Source organism: Dendropsophus ebraccatus, chromosome 1 (genome assembly GCF_027789765.1).
Source record: "Dendropsophus ebraccatus isolate aDenEbr1 chromosome 1, aDenEbr1.pat, whole genome shotgun sequence".
NCBI lineage: Eukaryota > Metazoa > Chordata > Amphibia > Anura > Hylidae > Dendropsophus > Dendropsophus ebraccatus.
In genome coordinates, this window is record NC_091454.1 from 48,786,268 (window position 1) to 48,803,491 (window position 17,224).

General features: G+C 41.5%; 1 protein-coding gene across 1 annotated transcript in view; it reads right to left on the minus strand.

Annotated features, from left to right (window-relative positions):
- DOCK2 (dedicator of cytokinesis 2) overlaps positions 1 to 17,224 on the minus strand; it is a 478,101-nt gene that overhangs the window by 378,916 nt on the left and 81,961 nt on the right. Inside the window, exons 10-11 of the mRNA XM_069970478.1 lie at positions 16,491 to 16,626; positions 7,020 to 7,095 (exon numbers count right to left, since the gene is read on the minus strand). Coding sequence (XP_069826579.1) covers positions 7,020 to 7,095; positions 16,491 to 16,626 — 212 coding nt within the window. The remainder of the gene's footprint in view (positions 1 to 7,019; positions 7,096 to 16,490; positions 16,627 to 17,224) is intronic.

Below are 17,224 nucleotides of genomic sequence, written 5' to 3' on the forward strand. Positions count from 1 at the left end.
CTTCCAGGATGCATGTGAGCTGAGCCACGGCGGCCGCGATTTTTATATGGCAGGGTCATCTGATCTGGCCAACCAATTGCTGCTATCGACATGTATGGGTCCCACGTGATCGCAGGATGAACCAAAGAGTGTCTCGCATGTTTATGGAGAAAAAGCTCTGAAACTTACAGGAAACAGATTATGAGATTTTCTCGAGTATGGCGAGATGCTTGTCCGAGTAACGAGTACCATCGAGTACCCTAATGCTCGAGTCGAACGAGTACCAAGTGGGGGCGAGCATGTTCGCTCATCACTAAAATATATATATATATATATATATATATATATATATATATATACATACATATATGGAGACACTAAAAAAATAGAATTGATACTGATACGCGCCTAAGTAGGGCAGTTCCTGTGGGAAGCAGTAAGAGTGTGAACCAGAGTCATCCAAGCAGCAACTGTGGGGGATTGAGAGTGGTGAGTATAACTAATTTTTATAGCTCTATCAGCCACATGTACATTTTGTATCCCAGGACAAACCCTTTAAATGGACCCAAGTATTTTAGGAGTTAGCCTAATATACTTTGATCCTTTTTGACACAAAAGTACAGTATATACTATTACATTCCTGGAATGAACTCCATTCACTTCACAGAACGTCAGAATGTATTTCTGCTATATAAATAAGCAATACTTGGGTATTGTCAGTCATATCTGGGCAGTAGAAATTTCCACAATGTATTCAGTACGGCTGGCAGAGCTAATTATGTAGTGGCACAAATGATAATCTTAGGCAAATGTTTGGGCACCAACTGTTTACATGATATGTTGTGTAGATTTCCTAAGGATAAAGACATTAACACAAACTTTGCAAAGGACAAAATAAAATATGAGACTTATGCAAATGCTAATGCACCATTATTCCTACTAGAAAAATAATAAAATGTTGCCTGGACAAAATTTGAGATATATGTATAAGCTCCTAATCCATAGACTTTTGGACAGAAAAGGAACTAAAACTTAAAAGTGGCTGGATATGACCATGACAATGACCATAAACAGTTTTGTAGCAACCTTGAATTTTTATAAAACAAACGACTAAGATTTAAGAATGGCCTCCGCAGGCCCCCGGATCTCACACAAGCTGTGCATCCAAGACAACCAAATCATATTTCTGAGCTAGAAGTGTTCTGCATGGAGGAGTCAGGAAACGGTTTCTAAATATTTTAACTTATCAAAGAAGCAATTGAAGGCTGTGATTTCTGCTCTACAGGTAAAATCACTGACAGGATGCCTACACAGGAACAATGCTATTTTATTTACATGTCATATTTAGGTATGTTCCCGTCATAAGTTAATATTTTTTTAAACTCATCTATTCGTCTATTATTAGAGATGAACGAGTAGTGAAATATTTGAAATTTTAAAATTCAATTTGAGTAGACCATGATACTCGACATTTTGATTGAATATCAAATCTTATTAAAGTCTATGGGAGAAAAATGTTAGTTTCTTGGAAACCAAAATTTGACCACTTAAAGTCCACAATGACACCTTAGGAGATAATGCAAGCACCTCTGGAATGCAACTGGGACAGCAGGGGAAGCATGTCTGGGTGCATCTAACAAGCCCAAGTCGCAGTATTACTCCACCATAACAGCCTATCAACTATACACTCCAAGCACAATATAACATCTATGTAAAGTGGAAAAAATACACGAAGGTGTTGAACTGGTTTATGTTACGCACAGAACGCAAAACAGTACTACCAAATTATTATATATTTTTTTGGTACACTCTCAGTATACAGCTGTATACCCTATATCTGAGGTTTTGAGCAAGTAGATACACTGCAGCCTATTCCTCACAGTGCACTCCAGCTTCCTGCCTATATGAACACACTGATGTGCTGCTAGCTGGTTTAATAGCTGTATATATGTGTGATGAAGCTTTGATATCTATAATTTTAGCCCTAACAATGGCTTTGGGGGGTCCCTCCTACCTAAAATCACCTAACACCTAACTGTCCCTGGCTAGCTCCAAGTAGCACTTGATAACAAATCTGAAAATCATTATTATTGTACTATAAAGGTCACATGGTTTAACCAGCCAATGAATGCAGATTCTACCTGTGTGCTCCTAGTGCCTGTCTCATTCCCCCCCCCCCCCCCCCCCCGGATAATTATTGGTTAAGGCTGCATTCACACTACGTATATTTCAGTCAGTATATGTATATTTCAGTCAGCATATTTCAGTCAGTATTGCAACCAAAACCAGGAGTGGATTAAAAACACAGAAAGGCTCTGTTCACACAATGTTGAAATTGAGTGGATGGCTGCCATTTAATGGCAAATATTTTCTGTTATTTGAGAACAACGGCTGTTATATTGAAATAATGGCAGTTATTTACTGTTAAATGGCGGCCATCCACTCAATTTCAACATTGTGTGAACAGATCCTTTCTGTGTTTTTAATCCACTCCTGGTTTTGGTTGCAATACTGACTGAAATATACGTAGTGTGAACACAGCCCCCAAAAAAGCAGCCCCCAAAAAAGCAGCCCCCAAAAAAGCACCAGCAGTACTCGCTCATCTCTAACTATTATCTATCTATCTCTTATCCAGCTATTATCTATCTATGTCTGTCTTTTTAATGTGAGTTTTGTTTAATAGTGTAAGTAAATTAATACCCACCACCTCATTCTTAATTTAAAAAAAAAAAAAAAACAAGGAACATGTACTTTGCATTGTTGCAAAAAAAAAAGTTTTTCCAGCATGAATGTTTGTAAAGTCGTAAAATTAAACTAAACTGAGTGGCTTGTATAAGCTCATAAAAGATGCAAAAGCTGTCAAGACCAGGTCAGGTAAAGCAAATGTGCTTTAAAGGAAAGTGCCATGAAAACCTTTTTCCCAGTAATTGAAGCACATTACAAAGTTATATAACTGTGTAATATGCTTCAATCGCCTATCTGCCTCCCTTCCCTGTCTTTTCCCCCCTCCACCCCCCACCAGGAAGTGTCTTAACTCACACAGACCTGATTACTGTCGTCACCGTCACCAGGCAGCTCCTTCTTGTGAGGATGAGTCATCAGCAGGAGGGCTGCTCTAGCTCCTGTTACACCAGCCTCCCCCTCCCCTCCTTGTCAGGTGACTCTGCTTGCTCAGCTTATCTACTCTAGTGACATGACTCCTTCACTGAGTCCACGGCAGCAGGAGAGAGGGTATGAGGGGAGGGGGAGAGAGGGTATGAGGGGAGGGGGGAGCTGCCTATGTGCCGGAGTCAGTCTGAGGGAAGATAAGCAAGTGAGATTTGACAAGTGATGGGTTGCAGTTGTTCAGCCAATGGGAGCTGAGCAAGCCTGTCACCTGACAAGGCAGGGGAGGGGGGAGGCTAGTGTAACAGGAGAAGGAGCTGAGAGAAGAGCTTGGTGACGGTGACGACAGTAATCAGGTCTGTGTCAGGACACTTCCTGGTGGGGGGTGGAGGGGGGGAAAAGACAGGGAAGGGAGGCAGATAGGTGATTGAAGCATATTACAGAGTTATATAACTTTGTAATGTGCTTCAATTACTGGGAAAAAGGTTTTCATGGCACTTGTCCTTTAATGTGTCTTGGTTAATTCAGGTACAGTACCCTTTACCATATAGTAGCAAACATAAATAATTTACGGATGAACTACAAAAAGTCAAAAAATTGTGCTAAATTATTATAAAATATTATTATTATTACTACTACAATATATGGCTATGTTTACACACCATTAAAATAGTGTGCGTTTTTCTTTAGACGACTATCATTTCACAGCAAATAATGACAGATATTTTGAAACAACGGTCGTTATTTTACGAACAATGTCATAACATTATTATACGTTTCAATGGCGTGTGAACATACCTCTACATATATTTTTTGTTATTATTTATAATATGCATTGATATATTGAAATAAGGGAATAGTAGTTGGAGGTTCTGCCACTTACAACATTGCTAAAACACGTTTGGTCATAGCAGGAAGGGTGAGGCAGGTTTATCAATGTGTTTTAGATGCAAAACGCTCCTGGAAAGCATTTCAGGTGACTTGCTACACATAAATCCAGGGATGTTTTTTTTAATTATCTAAGAAATATCTTAGACTCTTTTTGGTTAGGTTCACACACAGTAAAAAAAAAAAAAAAGACACAGCAAAAAAAAAATAAAAAACAGACGTAATTTTGAGCTAAATTATGACTGCATTTTGCAAAAGCAGACTGTAAATAATAAACATGTAATAATTATGGACATTATTCTTTAATGTGTGTACACTGCCAGCCAACGTCCCATTTACTTCAATGGAGCACAATATTAGGCTATGTTCACACATAGTATTTTTTCAAGCAAAATCAGGAGAGGGTTGAAAACACAGTTCCACTACCGATTTTGGCTACAAATACTAACCAAAAAGACTGACAAAAATACTGACCAAAATACACTGTGAACATAGCTACATATTTAAAACACTGCCGTATTTAACCTCAAAATTACAGCCAGGTTTTCTTTTATTTTACTGTGTGTAATCATTTAACTTTTTTTTTTGCTTCTATCAGATGTAGTTTGCTTGGTAGTTATAAGTATATAATATACTAATGGCCAGTTCACACCGAACAAAAATGTGGCAGAATTCCACAGCGGAAATCTCTGCTGCAGAATCCCGCGTCTCTATGGGAGGGCTCGCGTGCCTCCACTCCCACTGTTCTCCGCTCAAAGAATTGACATGTCAATTCTTTGAGCGAAGAGTGGAGGCCCATGAGACGCCGTTTGACAATGAGGCAGGCAGTATTCTGCGGCGGAGAGTGAACACACCCTAACTGTTTACAGACAGAATGATGGCTTCGAGATATGGAGAACATGATCTGGCACCTCCTTTATAAGGGTATGTTCATACAAAAAATTTCAGGGCAAAACACGGCTGTTATTTTGAGGAAAATGAGAAGCATAATTTTAAAAATATAATGTGCCCCATTGACTTCTGAAACCTCTTCTGCGTGGTATAATATATAACAGAACTGGCAAATCTATCCCAATCTCAGTTATATAACTTGTCACTGCATCATAATGGACACATCATCCAGTAACAGTATTCTTCACATTAAGATGCCCTCTCCACATCATTCTGTATTTTCAAAAAGTCTTGAAATGCTTCTGCTTAAAGGGGTGAATTGCATATGTGACAAGGTCATAAGGCATTTATGGGGTTAAGCTCTATTTCTTCTAACAAGATCTATTAGATAAATGAGCGGCTGAAATTGGTGAGTAACCAAGTGAAATGCATCTACTGGAGATGATCCTATAATAAAGCAGTAATATATCCAAGAGGGGAAGGAGATAAGAGGACAGAGAGGGAGCAGAGGTAGCAATAAGAGGGGTACTTGGGGGCTTCTCAGGAAGGGACTGATAATGGAGCCATAATTAGAGGTATAGATCTATTTTAGCATTTTATTGCTACATGCTCTGAACTTTCTAACTTTCCAGGTTTAAAGATTATTATTTCAATAAATTCTTTACAGCAAGGTCATGTTAATAACATCAACCACTGGCAGTGGTCTCTTGACAACTACAAGTGAAAAAATAGTTTGATCTTATGGTTTCAGGGGAGAAATTTGTTCAAACTATGTTTTAATCTGACCATACTCCTCACAAAAGCAGTGTAGCTGTTTAATGGCTTTGTTGCCAGAGGGAGAAGGTTATTGGATTTGCAATTATGGTATCAAACACTTTGCCTTAGGATTCGGATTTCTAATATGGTTGTTAGGATTGCTTTGTTCTAATGTTGTATCTTTTCAGGTTCAATGATACCAAAGTCCTTTTAATTGTAATATTATGTATGTCTTCCTACAAATGATAAATTTATCTTAGTTTGAAAAAGAGTTTGAGCTGAAAAGATCACTATGACATTGTAGTGTAAATAGAAACAAAAGGACAGCGCTCCATTGCGAGGATCAGTGTCTACTGGGTAACAGAAAAACAAGGGCAGGTAACTGTCACCTGTGTGACATACAACAGAGACACAACTTTCATCTAGGCACTATCCCGATATGCACAGGGGATAGAAACAATAGAAAAACACTCCCAACACCTCCAAATGGGTATAGCCAGGCGCAGGTCCAAGGAAGGAAATAGATGATGAGATAAGAAGGAAGAGGACTGTGCAGCTATTGATCCAGCAGTCGGGCAGAAATCTGAATCACTACTTTTCCACACTATTAGGGAAGCAGTCAGGGTAGTCTGACAGTATATACCTATAGTTAAAGCTACATGTTGTGTCCAGCACCATTTTTGCAAGATACATATACAGTTTGTTACTATGTAATTTCTGGTTTTGTTTGCTCTTGTCCCCTCTATATTGTAAATTACTGCAGAATTGGTGCTATATAAATATTATTATTATGGGACCTCTTGACTATCTGCTGTCAGGGGAAATAAGGATGGTGGATAGAAAGATTGATCCTTTGGTTCTACAGGAGATGTATCACTGTAATATACCTTTTCCATTTAAATCTAGGTTTATGGTAAAATTAGGTGAAATAGCTCTTGAGCCAATATCTATTACAAATGTATAGTTCGCTTTAGAAAAGTATACTAATTTTTATAATGTTGCTCACACAACAACATAAAAGATGTTTTCGTTTTACATCTACCCCATTGTTTTAGCCTTTTAGCCACCATACTTCCCCTTTATATTTCAATGCATCCTACCCAGGACAATATTTCTACGTACACTATTTGTACAGTCAAGTCTATTCTGTTAGGTTTCAATAAATCTATCAGAAGAGCACTTTACTTAAAGCGGTCTATTTACCAGCAAGGCTGTGTATTAACAAAAGTTTGACACTTGCTACATCTGTTCATTAATAATTGAGGAGACATTTTTATGAACTTTGTAGCATAAGGCATTAATAAATGAAAAGCTATCAGCATTGCCTTAGTAACAAATGGCTAATTCTTAAATTAATTTGTAGATTCTGGAAATGCAAATCAGGCACATTAAATACTTACGGATGGAAGGGTATAAAATGCTGCTTTTCTTCATCGCTTTCAGCCTTCCCTTTCATCACGTCAGTGATGTCCATTACTGGGGAAAGTAAACACTTCAAGGTCAAGACTGAACATATTAGGAATATTTATGAAACATGACTGTGAAATGTGCTGTTAAAATGCTGAAAATCTCAAGCAGGCAGAATTTAAAGGTGTCAAATAAATCAGATTTGCCTTCTACAACCACGAACATCATACAGCCACAATTTAATTCCTATACTACTATATAAAGGGAAGGTGAGAGTCAGATACTGTACCAATATAGAGGGCTCTCTAGAAGCAGGTGGTGTGTTACAAACACTGTCAAGACATATGATTTGTGCACCTGTATAAATTGTACGTCAACATTTATTGCTTGAATCTATATATCATATTGATAGTAGGTCATCGCTGTAAAAAACCTAGTAAGGTAAACCTAATAGTAGAAAGCAGTCTATATGCATAGGAAATACATAAAAATCACATATAAATGCCTAACTAGTATAAAGATAAAAATGGATAAAATCTATAAGATAAAATAAAAATTGTGTGTATATGGAGCCTAGTGAGGTTGCCTGCGCCGGGCCCAGCGCAGGCAGCTCACCTAGATGTATTTAGCAGTAGTCCCGAATCAAGAAGTCTGGCATAGGCTCGTATCGCTGGATGGCCGTTGGGGGGATGGCCAGACAAAGGGGGGGGGACAGTTGTAATGGACACTGACACATACAAGGGGGAATGCACACGTCAACTTTCAGATACTAACACTTACAGACCACTAACACATAATCCTACTGAACAGTACTACAAACAACTAGAAGAAATATGTAAATCAGCCTTGGAGCAAGGTATTTTATCAGAAACTGAATACAATTTCATTTTAGGTACAGAAAAGAGAATACCAGTACTGTATTGCTTACCCAAGGTACATAAACATGCGACAAATCCCCCAGGAAGACCTATAATATCTGGGATAGGTTCCATTACATCCAACATGTCGCAATATATTGATAGATTTCTACAACCATATGTTAAAAAAACAAATTCATACCTCAAGGACACTACAGATGTAATCAAATTAATAGAGAATCATGAATGGCAATCTGATTGGACCCTAGCCACTTTAGATGTCAGTTCCTTGTACACTTGCATACGACATGAACAAGGAATTGCAGCAGTCAGGCACTTTCTAGAAAAAGATGACTCGATCAAAAGAGAACAAACAGAATTCATACTTACAGCCATAGAATACATTCTTACACACAATTTTTTCTTTTTTGACGGCAAGTTTTTTCTCCAGACGTCTGGCACTGCCATGGGCACCAGGTTTGCTCCCAGTTATGCCAATCTGTATGGCATACTGGGAGGAACACTACATCTTGCCCCACCTGGGAGCAGACCTGGTGCTCTGGAAAAGATATATTGACGACATACTAATTTTCTGGAGAGGAACAACATCTGACCTCCCACAGTTCGTCAATCGATTGAACCAGAACCAATTCAACCTTACATTCACATCACATTTTAGTCAAGCTTCCATAGAATATTTAGATTTACAAATCACTACCCATACATCCAAATTACAGTGCAACACTTTCCATAAACCTACTTCAAGAAATGGTTTTATACTCTTTGATAGCTGCCACCTACCTCAATGGCTGCTCAATGTCCCCTTCGGCCAATTCCGGAGACTCAAAAGGAATTGTACCTCAAATGACCGATTTGAACAGGAAGCATCCATATTAAGGGAACAGTTCAGAGAAAAGAAATACCCAGAAGCAGCACTTGAAAAGGCCCTAAATAAAACGAGGGAGCTAGACAGGAGTGCTTTCTTTCTAGAACCATCAAATATAGAAACCAAAGATGCCGAACATCAAGACACCAAATTAGTCCTGCCCTACAACTCTAATTACAAACACATAGGCAAAATTATTGCCAAACATTGGCACCACTTACAGGACGACCGACTAATTGGCCCCTTATTACCTCCAAGACCGCCTATAGTGTATTCTAAGGCACCCAACTTAGGTCTACAGGTAGCTCCGACTGTGAGAGCAAGGAATGGTAGCTCCCAACCTACTATATGTCCTGAGATTAATGGATTCTTTAGGTGTGGCATGTGCAGCAATTGCAAAGCCACACAATTCCAGAGACGTACTGTTATAGTAACATCAACAGCAAATGGATGTGAACATAAAATCAAAGACACACTCTCATGCAATTCTGAAAACATCATATATATCATCGAATGTCCATGCCACAAACAGTATATAGGGAGGACTTCCAGAACCCTAAAAAAGAGAATAACAGAACACTTTTACAACATAAAAAGGGGTTATGACAAACACACACTGTCGGCCCACTATAAAGAAGCACACCAAAGTAGACTGAGGGGTACAACTTATGCAGCTATACAAAAGGTGGAGAAGGATTGGAGGGGAGGCGATTTTATATCCAAAATGTCAAGACAGGAGTCCAGATTTATCTTTGAATTTCAGACGCTTACACCCTATGGTCTCAACGCCGAACTAGAGATCTTCGGTTTTCTGTAAATAATGGGGCAGTGTATTCTTACATGATGTAAATCATGTACCTTTGGGAGGCAGAACGTATAATACGGAAGCATCTGATGCTACACATTATATCCCTCAAAAATGTGTGCGTCGGGGGTATTACCGACGGACGGTACAGTGCCAGACTGTCTCATCAGTGCCTGGACCGCCCCTTGGTGACTCCCGTCACCCCATTAAGATCTACCCATTCATGTGCGTCATTTATTTATTTATTTTTTACTCTGTTCAGTTTTTTTTTTTTTTTTCCTATATGTGTATGTGGGTATATCAATTTATTATTTTTTTTTTTTTTTTTTTTTTTTTTTTTTTTTTTTTTTTATTTATATACATACATGTACACGTATGTGCAAGTTGATATAAACTCATGTTATATACGACACACAAACTGGGTTCAGCCCTAGTAGAGATAGGGGAACCGACTTAGGAGAATCAGAATTCACACAGGAGAGAAGTCACATTGGAAAATCGATCTTGAAATGTGAACTCACACAGGAGAGAAGCCATATTGGACAACTAGACATATAGAATTCACACAAGGGAGAAGCTACATCTGCACACCGAAGATGTAAAACATGCATAACCCCACATCTATTCTAAAGATGGACACTACAGGATCATGTTGGAACATAGAGGGGACTCAACAACGAATCTCTTTATGTATATACCTACACATGGGGAGCCACTCATCCCTTTATAGGTCCAGTTAAGCACTTCTATCTTCTGACCTGAAAAACATGGCAAAACCATCCGGAACGATCCATTACGGGTCTTGTTGTTAGATTTGGAACAGATATAAAGTCCAAACAGACATGGCTGCACCAGAGTTATCCAAGTTCTCTGCTGAGGAAAGGAGCGAGTAGATCTCCTGAAACGCGTACAAGAACCAAGGATAACAGAGCCTTTTTATCATTTACTGATTATATCCCGAACTCAAGCCGTATCTGCCTGGACATTCAAACCAAGCGGCAGTTAACAAGAGCGCGCGCTCACATGCATGTGGATGCTGCAAACAGCATGAGACAACCCACTGTGCTGAATCAGATCTCAACTGCACGGATTGCATAGAAGCCGCACTGACTGAGACTTGGACCGCCGCTACAATACTATATTGGACCGTGGGAGCTACCGCCGGCAGGGTGAGAGGTGGACATTCCACCATTTGTCATTTATAGCACCTTATCTCACCCAAAGTGTATGATCTGAAAAGTAAGCTGTCTCACTAGGACACTAATATAATTATTCCAACGGCCATCCAGCGATACGAGCCTATGCCAGACTTCTTGATTCGGGACTACTGCTAAATACATCTAGGTGAGCTGCCTGCGCTGGGCCCGGCGCAGGCAACCTCACTAGGCTCCATATACACACAATTTTTATTTTATCTTATAGATTTTATCCATTTTTATCTTTATACTAGTTAGGCATTTATATGTGATTTTTATGTATTTCCTATGCATATAGACTGCTTTCTACTATTAGGTTTACCTTACTAGGTTTTTTACAGCGATGACCTACTATCAATATGATATATAGATTCAAGCAATAAATGTTGACGTACAATTTATACAGGTGCACAAATCATATGTCTTGACAGTGTTTGTAACACACCACCTGCTTCTAGAGAGCCCTCTATATTGGTACATACTCATTTATTCATTTATATCCTGTGAGCGCTGGGAATAGTGGTGCACTCGAAGGGGGTGGACTCCATTCGTAGGGGTTAGGTGTAGCAGACCTTTACTATTTTTTGAGAGTCAGATACTACTTCTACTACTCCACTAAACACCAAGGGACGGTCTAACCTCTACATAGACAGAGAATTGATCCCTTTTTTCTATACAAGATGTTGTAATATACCTTTTCCATACAAATCTAGGTTTATGGTAAAGTTAGGTGAAATAGCTCTTTTAGGGCAAATGAATACAATAAGGCGTGGGATCTCCCACCCTAGACCCCATAGAGCCAGAGCAGGGAGCCACTAACTAACAGCAGCTCTAGCTCTGGCACAGCAAAGTGCATTACATGGTTAGATATTCATGTGAATGTCTGGCATGTAATATTAAAAGAGAAGTCTGATCCCACAGGCGGAAGGGGCAGGGGAGAGGATAACAAACAACCCTTACTAACCTCTCCCCGTGCCCGCGTTGCACTGCATTCCCCCCCCCCCCCCCCCCAGAAATGTGATGATGTCACGACTCGGGGGGAATGCCTGTCCTGGCTGATGGGCAGCCCCATCAGCTCCCAGGCCCCAATCACTGTATGGCTGAGCAGGCTGCCCATTAACCGTGTTGTAGGCTCAAACCATTGCTGCAGAGGCATGGAGAGAGGTGAGTTGGTGAGGTTTGTTATTTTCCCCACTGCCCCTGCATTTGGGGAAAAAAACGTCATGTGGCCGGATTTCTCCTTTAAGGCAGCTACAGCTTCAGGGATCTTTCCCTCCTCATTCTCAGGATCAGATAGTGTCTCAGATGTCTAAAGTTCACCTATCCTAATGTTATATCATACCATATTAAGGTGACAAAAAGTTGCCCCTTTAAAGTTAACATGTGGGGTCTGTTCATACTTGTGCTATTTAGCTTATTCTTCTGGGATAAAGGACTGGTGCAACTTTCAACTTTCTAAATTGATGCATATTGTAAAATTAAAGACAACCAATCACTCCAAAAATGCCCAGGAAGCTATACGTATGGTGTACTGAAGACCCCTTCACATAGGTATAACTGTAACCTACCGTGTTTCCCCGATAGTAAGACACCCCCGAAAGTAAGACATAGTTGGACTTTCGGGGGCTGGGCTAAAGTAAGACATACCCCCGAATGTAAGACATAGTACAGTACAGTCATGTGCAGCCGCTGGTGGTCCCTCTGATTGGCCCAGCGGATTCCTGACAAGGAGAAGCCACACCCAGCGCCGCTGGTGGCACCTCTGATTGGCCCAGCGGGTCCCTGAACGTGGAAGAAGAAACAGCAAGTAAGGCGTGCTGCTGATGATGAGAGGGGAGAGAGGAGCGCAGCGGCCCCCCTCCCCTCTCCATAGGTATGGCTGTAACCCGGCCCTGCTCTCAGTACCGTAGCAGCAGCACGTGGGTGTGTTTATTGCTGTAACCCAGCGCGGCCCCTGCTCATTCTTATGGAGAGGAGAGGGGGGCCGCTGCGCTCTCTCCCCTCTCAGCAGCACGGAATCAGCAGGGCCCCCCTCCCCTCTCCATAGCAATCAGCAGGGCTGGGTTACAGCCATACCTCCCAACCGTTGCTGGGCAGTGTGGTCTTAACCCTTTCCTTAACAGTGTGGCATTAATCCTCTCCTGGGCACTGTGGCATTAACCCTTTCATGGACACTGTGGCATTAACCCTTTCATGGGCACTGTGGCATTAACCCTCTCCTGGGCACTGTGGCATTAACCCTCTCCTGGGCACTGTGGCATTAACCCTCTCCTGGGCACTGTGGCATTAACCCTCTCCTGGGCACTGTGGCATTAACCCTCTCCTGGGCACTGTGGCATTAACCCTTTCATGGACACTGCGGCAAGTCCCCATACGGTACATTGCATGGAGACTTGCTGCGATTGCTGTGGGATAATGTACGGGGATGTAATCCTATGGGAGACTGTGATATGAAATATTAGGAATTCTTATATCGTACACTATATTTTTGCCCATAGACATGAGCGCTTCCGGTTCCAGTGGTAAAAGGAAGAGCTACACCGTGGAGTATAAAAAAGCGATTGTCGAAGAATCTTGGGGCAAAAATTTAGTGGAGTTCTGCAAGAATAAAATGTTGGATCACCGACTGGTCCAAAAATGGCGTGCAGAATACACTAACCTGAGTGAAAAAGTGGAGAGCGGAATGGCTAAAAAGCGCAAGATTGGATGTGGCCGTCAGCCAATGTATACAGAGCTGGAAAGCCTGGTCTGTGAGTGGGTTGCGGACAGGAGAGCAAAGACATTGGTGGTGACCAGGGCTCAGATTCAGGAATATGCTCTTGCAGTGGCACCACAGTTTGACATTTCCCCTGAACAATTCAAGGCATCACAGCACTGGGTGGATAACTTTCTTGAACGCAATGACCTGTCATTGAGAAGAGCAACAACCCTCTTTAGGCTGGAAGATGCTGAGGTCGTTAAACGTGCATTTGCCTACAAGAAGTTTGTAGATGACATTGACTTCTCTAAGTACAGTCTGTGTAACATGATCGCCATGGATGAAACTGCCGTGTTTATGGGCCAAGCAGCTCAAACCACCATTGATCAACGAGGTGCCTCCTCAGTGTACGTTCCCTCCACCGCTTATGAAAGTGCACGTGTCACCTGCATATTGGCGATTCGTCTGGATGGCACTAAAGTAACACCGCTACTCATTGCAAAGGGCAAGAAGGAGAAGATTGAGCGGTTTTCTGGCATTTATGTGCTGGAAACTGAAAAAGCCTGGGCCACACAAGCTGCTATAAGGAAGTGGCTTGATGTAATGCTGCCGCTTGTTATGAGAGGGAACAAAAGAGGGATGCTGATCTGGGATGCAGCCAGCACACACCGCGCCAAAACCATGAAAAGCTTCCTTCATGAGCGGAGAATCGACCAAATCATGATTCCTGCAGGGATGACTGCTTATCTTCAGACTCTGGATATCGCCATTAACAAGCCGTTCAAGGACCATCTTCGTGCGGAAATCAATGACTACATTGAAAACCGAATGGAGAGGAATGTACGTGGGAACTTTGTAAAGCCCAGACTGCCAGAAATTGTGAATTGGGTGAAGAATTCATGGGATAAGATCACTGACACGTGCATTGCAAATGCACTGCGAGCTGGCTACCTGGACAAGACCTGCTCATTTCAGGACAGTGCCATTGCTACTCATGAGAGATATGGGCCAATCATTCAGCAGAAAATAGAGTCCCAAGAAAATCCACAGGAACCTCAGAGTGTGGATATTTATGATGATGTTCCTGAAGATGATGACATGGTTGTCATGGAATAAATCTGTTTTATCTTCAGTATAACATATTCAGACTGTTCGTTCTTACCGTTTTTCATTGTTGTACATGTTTTACATGGAAATACCGTCATGATACGGTTGTAACAAGACATTCTTGGCACTTGCTTTTATAAACCTGTTTTGTGGTGAATACCATACTGTTCAGGTTGTTAATAAATGTTAATTTTATGGTTAAAACAAAAATCTAAATTTTTTTTCCAATATAAGACATACCCCAAAAGTAAGACATAGTGGGACTTTTGGGAGTAAAAAGAACGTAAGACACTGTCTTACTTTCGGGGAAACACGGTATGAGCTTTGTATTTACCTCCCAAAAACGAAGTTTGTAAATGTCTTGCGCCATATGCAAATTACCCTCAACTAGTCATGTGGGCGTTCCTCAGCACCAAACTAGTCACTGATGGCATTCAAGTTTGTTATAATAATGTATCTTTCCTCTCTGGGAGCATTGGTGTCCAGGGACTGTCCCTCTGGGCATGATTCTCAATGCAGCCTGCTGCTTGGCACAGACCGGCTGATCCCAAGGAGCAAACGGCGCAGGACATTAACAAATGCATCAGACTGTGTGTCCTGCATGTTTTTGTACTTTTGGACATTTCTATTACCGATTTTATGGATTATGGATCTTCAATAAATGGATTTTATATAGAGCAAGTGCTGCAGTTTATCCATATTCAAGTCTCTAGGCAGGGGTGTAACTAGAAAGGGCTTAGCCCCATAGCAAACTTTTGATTGGGCCTCCCTCCTCTCCCCCATCGCACTGTAGGTAATATCCTGTTTGTTAGCCCTCCGCCCAGTAGATAGCATATATTAGGCATCTCCTCTGGTCGGTAGTGCCCCTCCTGGTAGACTCACCTCTAGCATCCCCCATGGTAGGTATCTCAGCTTTTATCCCTCCATAGTGTTCCCCAAAGTAGATATCTCCCCAATTATCCTACCCCTTCAGTACATATCTCCCATGGTAGGCATCTCCCTTGGTAGAATGATGAAAGATCAGGAGGCCCAGTGTATTGCAGGATGGGCCCCCTGATGTGGTGGGCCCCATAGCAGTCGCTATGGCTGTAATAGTGGTAGATATGCCCCTGTCTCTAGGATTGAAAAGTCCCTCAGTCATGCAGTATTCAGGTGAGCTGGTTGCATCTATCTGTTTCCAATATTTTAAATGCAAACATTTCTGAAAATTTACTCCTTAAAGCACAACTCCCCTGAAAAGCTTTGTCCTAGTAATTGAAACACGTTACAAAGTTATATAACTTTGTAATATGCCTTAATCACCTATCTGCCCCCCTTCCCTATCTTTTCCCCCCTCGTCCAGGAAGTGAAGTAAACTCATTCATATCTGATGACTGTTGTCACCAGGCTGCTCTGTGGCAGCCATTTTGTGACAATGATGTCATCAAGAGGGAGGCTGGTATAAGCCCTGTTAGGCCAGCCTCCCTTGTCAGATGACTCAGCTTGCTTAGCTCTGATTGGCTGAGCAAGCTGTAAGCCATCTAGCAGTTCTACAGAGTCAGTGAATGAATCTCCTTCTCTTTCCCCAGCAATTACAGGAACCTCCCCCTCTCTCTGTGCCCCGTACAAACAGTGAGTAAATGAATCCTGTTATCTGCTCTTTCTCCCGTGCAGATAAGCACTTCTCTCAGGCAGTGAATGAGTCATTTGCTCTTTCCTCTGTCACTGCTGCCTGTCTCCCCCTCCTCTCTCCCTCAGCATTGCAGCCCTGAACTAATAGCTGTCAGGTTTCACTGTGTGTGTGTGTATGTGTGTGTGTAAGTAAGGAAGAAATGAATACAGCAACTGGAGTTTCAGGGACCTGCAAGCAGCGGGAATGCACTTGCCAAGTAAACTGGGAAATGATAACTATGGCAGTTTCATATTCTTTTAATACCTGCAACTCCAAAGGGTCGTCTTAAACCTAGAGTGCATTTCTTTATATTTGTTTCTTTAAGATCCATTCTTCCAATTCTGACAATTTGGCAGACTAAATAAATTCTGTCTCTGTTAAGATCCTTGTTTCCAAGATCCTAAATAATACAAAAATACAATAATTTTTTAATATCACAAACACCTGTATAAAATAAAAAATTTTAAACTTAAAAAAAATATATATACAAGTTTTAAGACTTAAAGTGTTGCTGTTGTTATAGCTTTCAAACTACGTTGGTACTGTAAATTTGCTCAACTCTAATAATAACAAAAAAAATTAAATAATGATTGTAAATAAGTAAACCAGGCACCCTCTTTTTTGCCGAGCGGGAGGCACCTGGTTAAATGCTCAAATCTCCCATTAACCCTTAGGCGACCCTGGAGGTACCCGTACGTCCAGGGCCACCTCCATGTGTTCAGAGCGGGGCTGCACGGTCCTGGGTGCCGCTCGTAGCCTGGGACCGCGGCTATTAGCGGGCACGGTCCGATCGCCGTTCCCGCTAATAAAGTAATCGGATGCAGCTGTCTAAGTTGACAGCTGCACCCGATTACTTGAATGCAGCCATCCCTGGTGTCTAGTGGGGTGGATCGCTCCTCCGGGACGTTGTCCCGGAATAGGGATCCACGCATTCTCTTCGGTCCAGGCTCAGCGCCGTAATGGCACTGATTCTGGCTCAGCGCTCGAAGCAGCAGCCG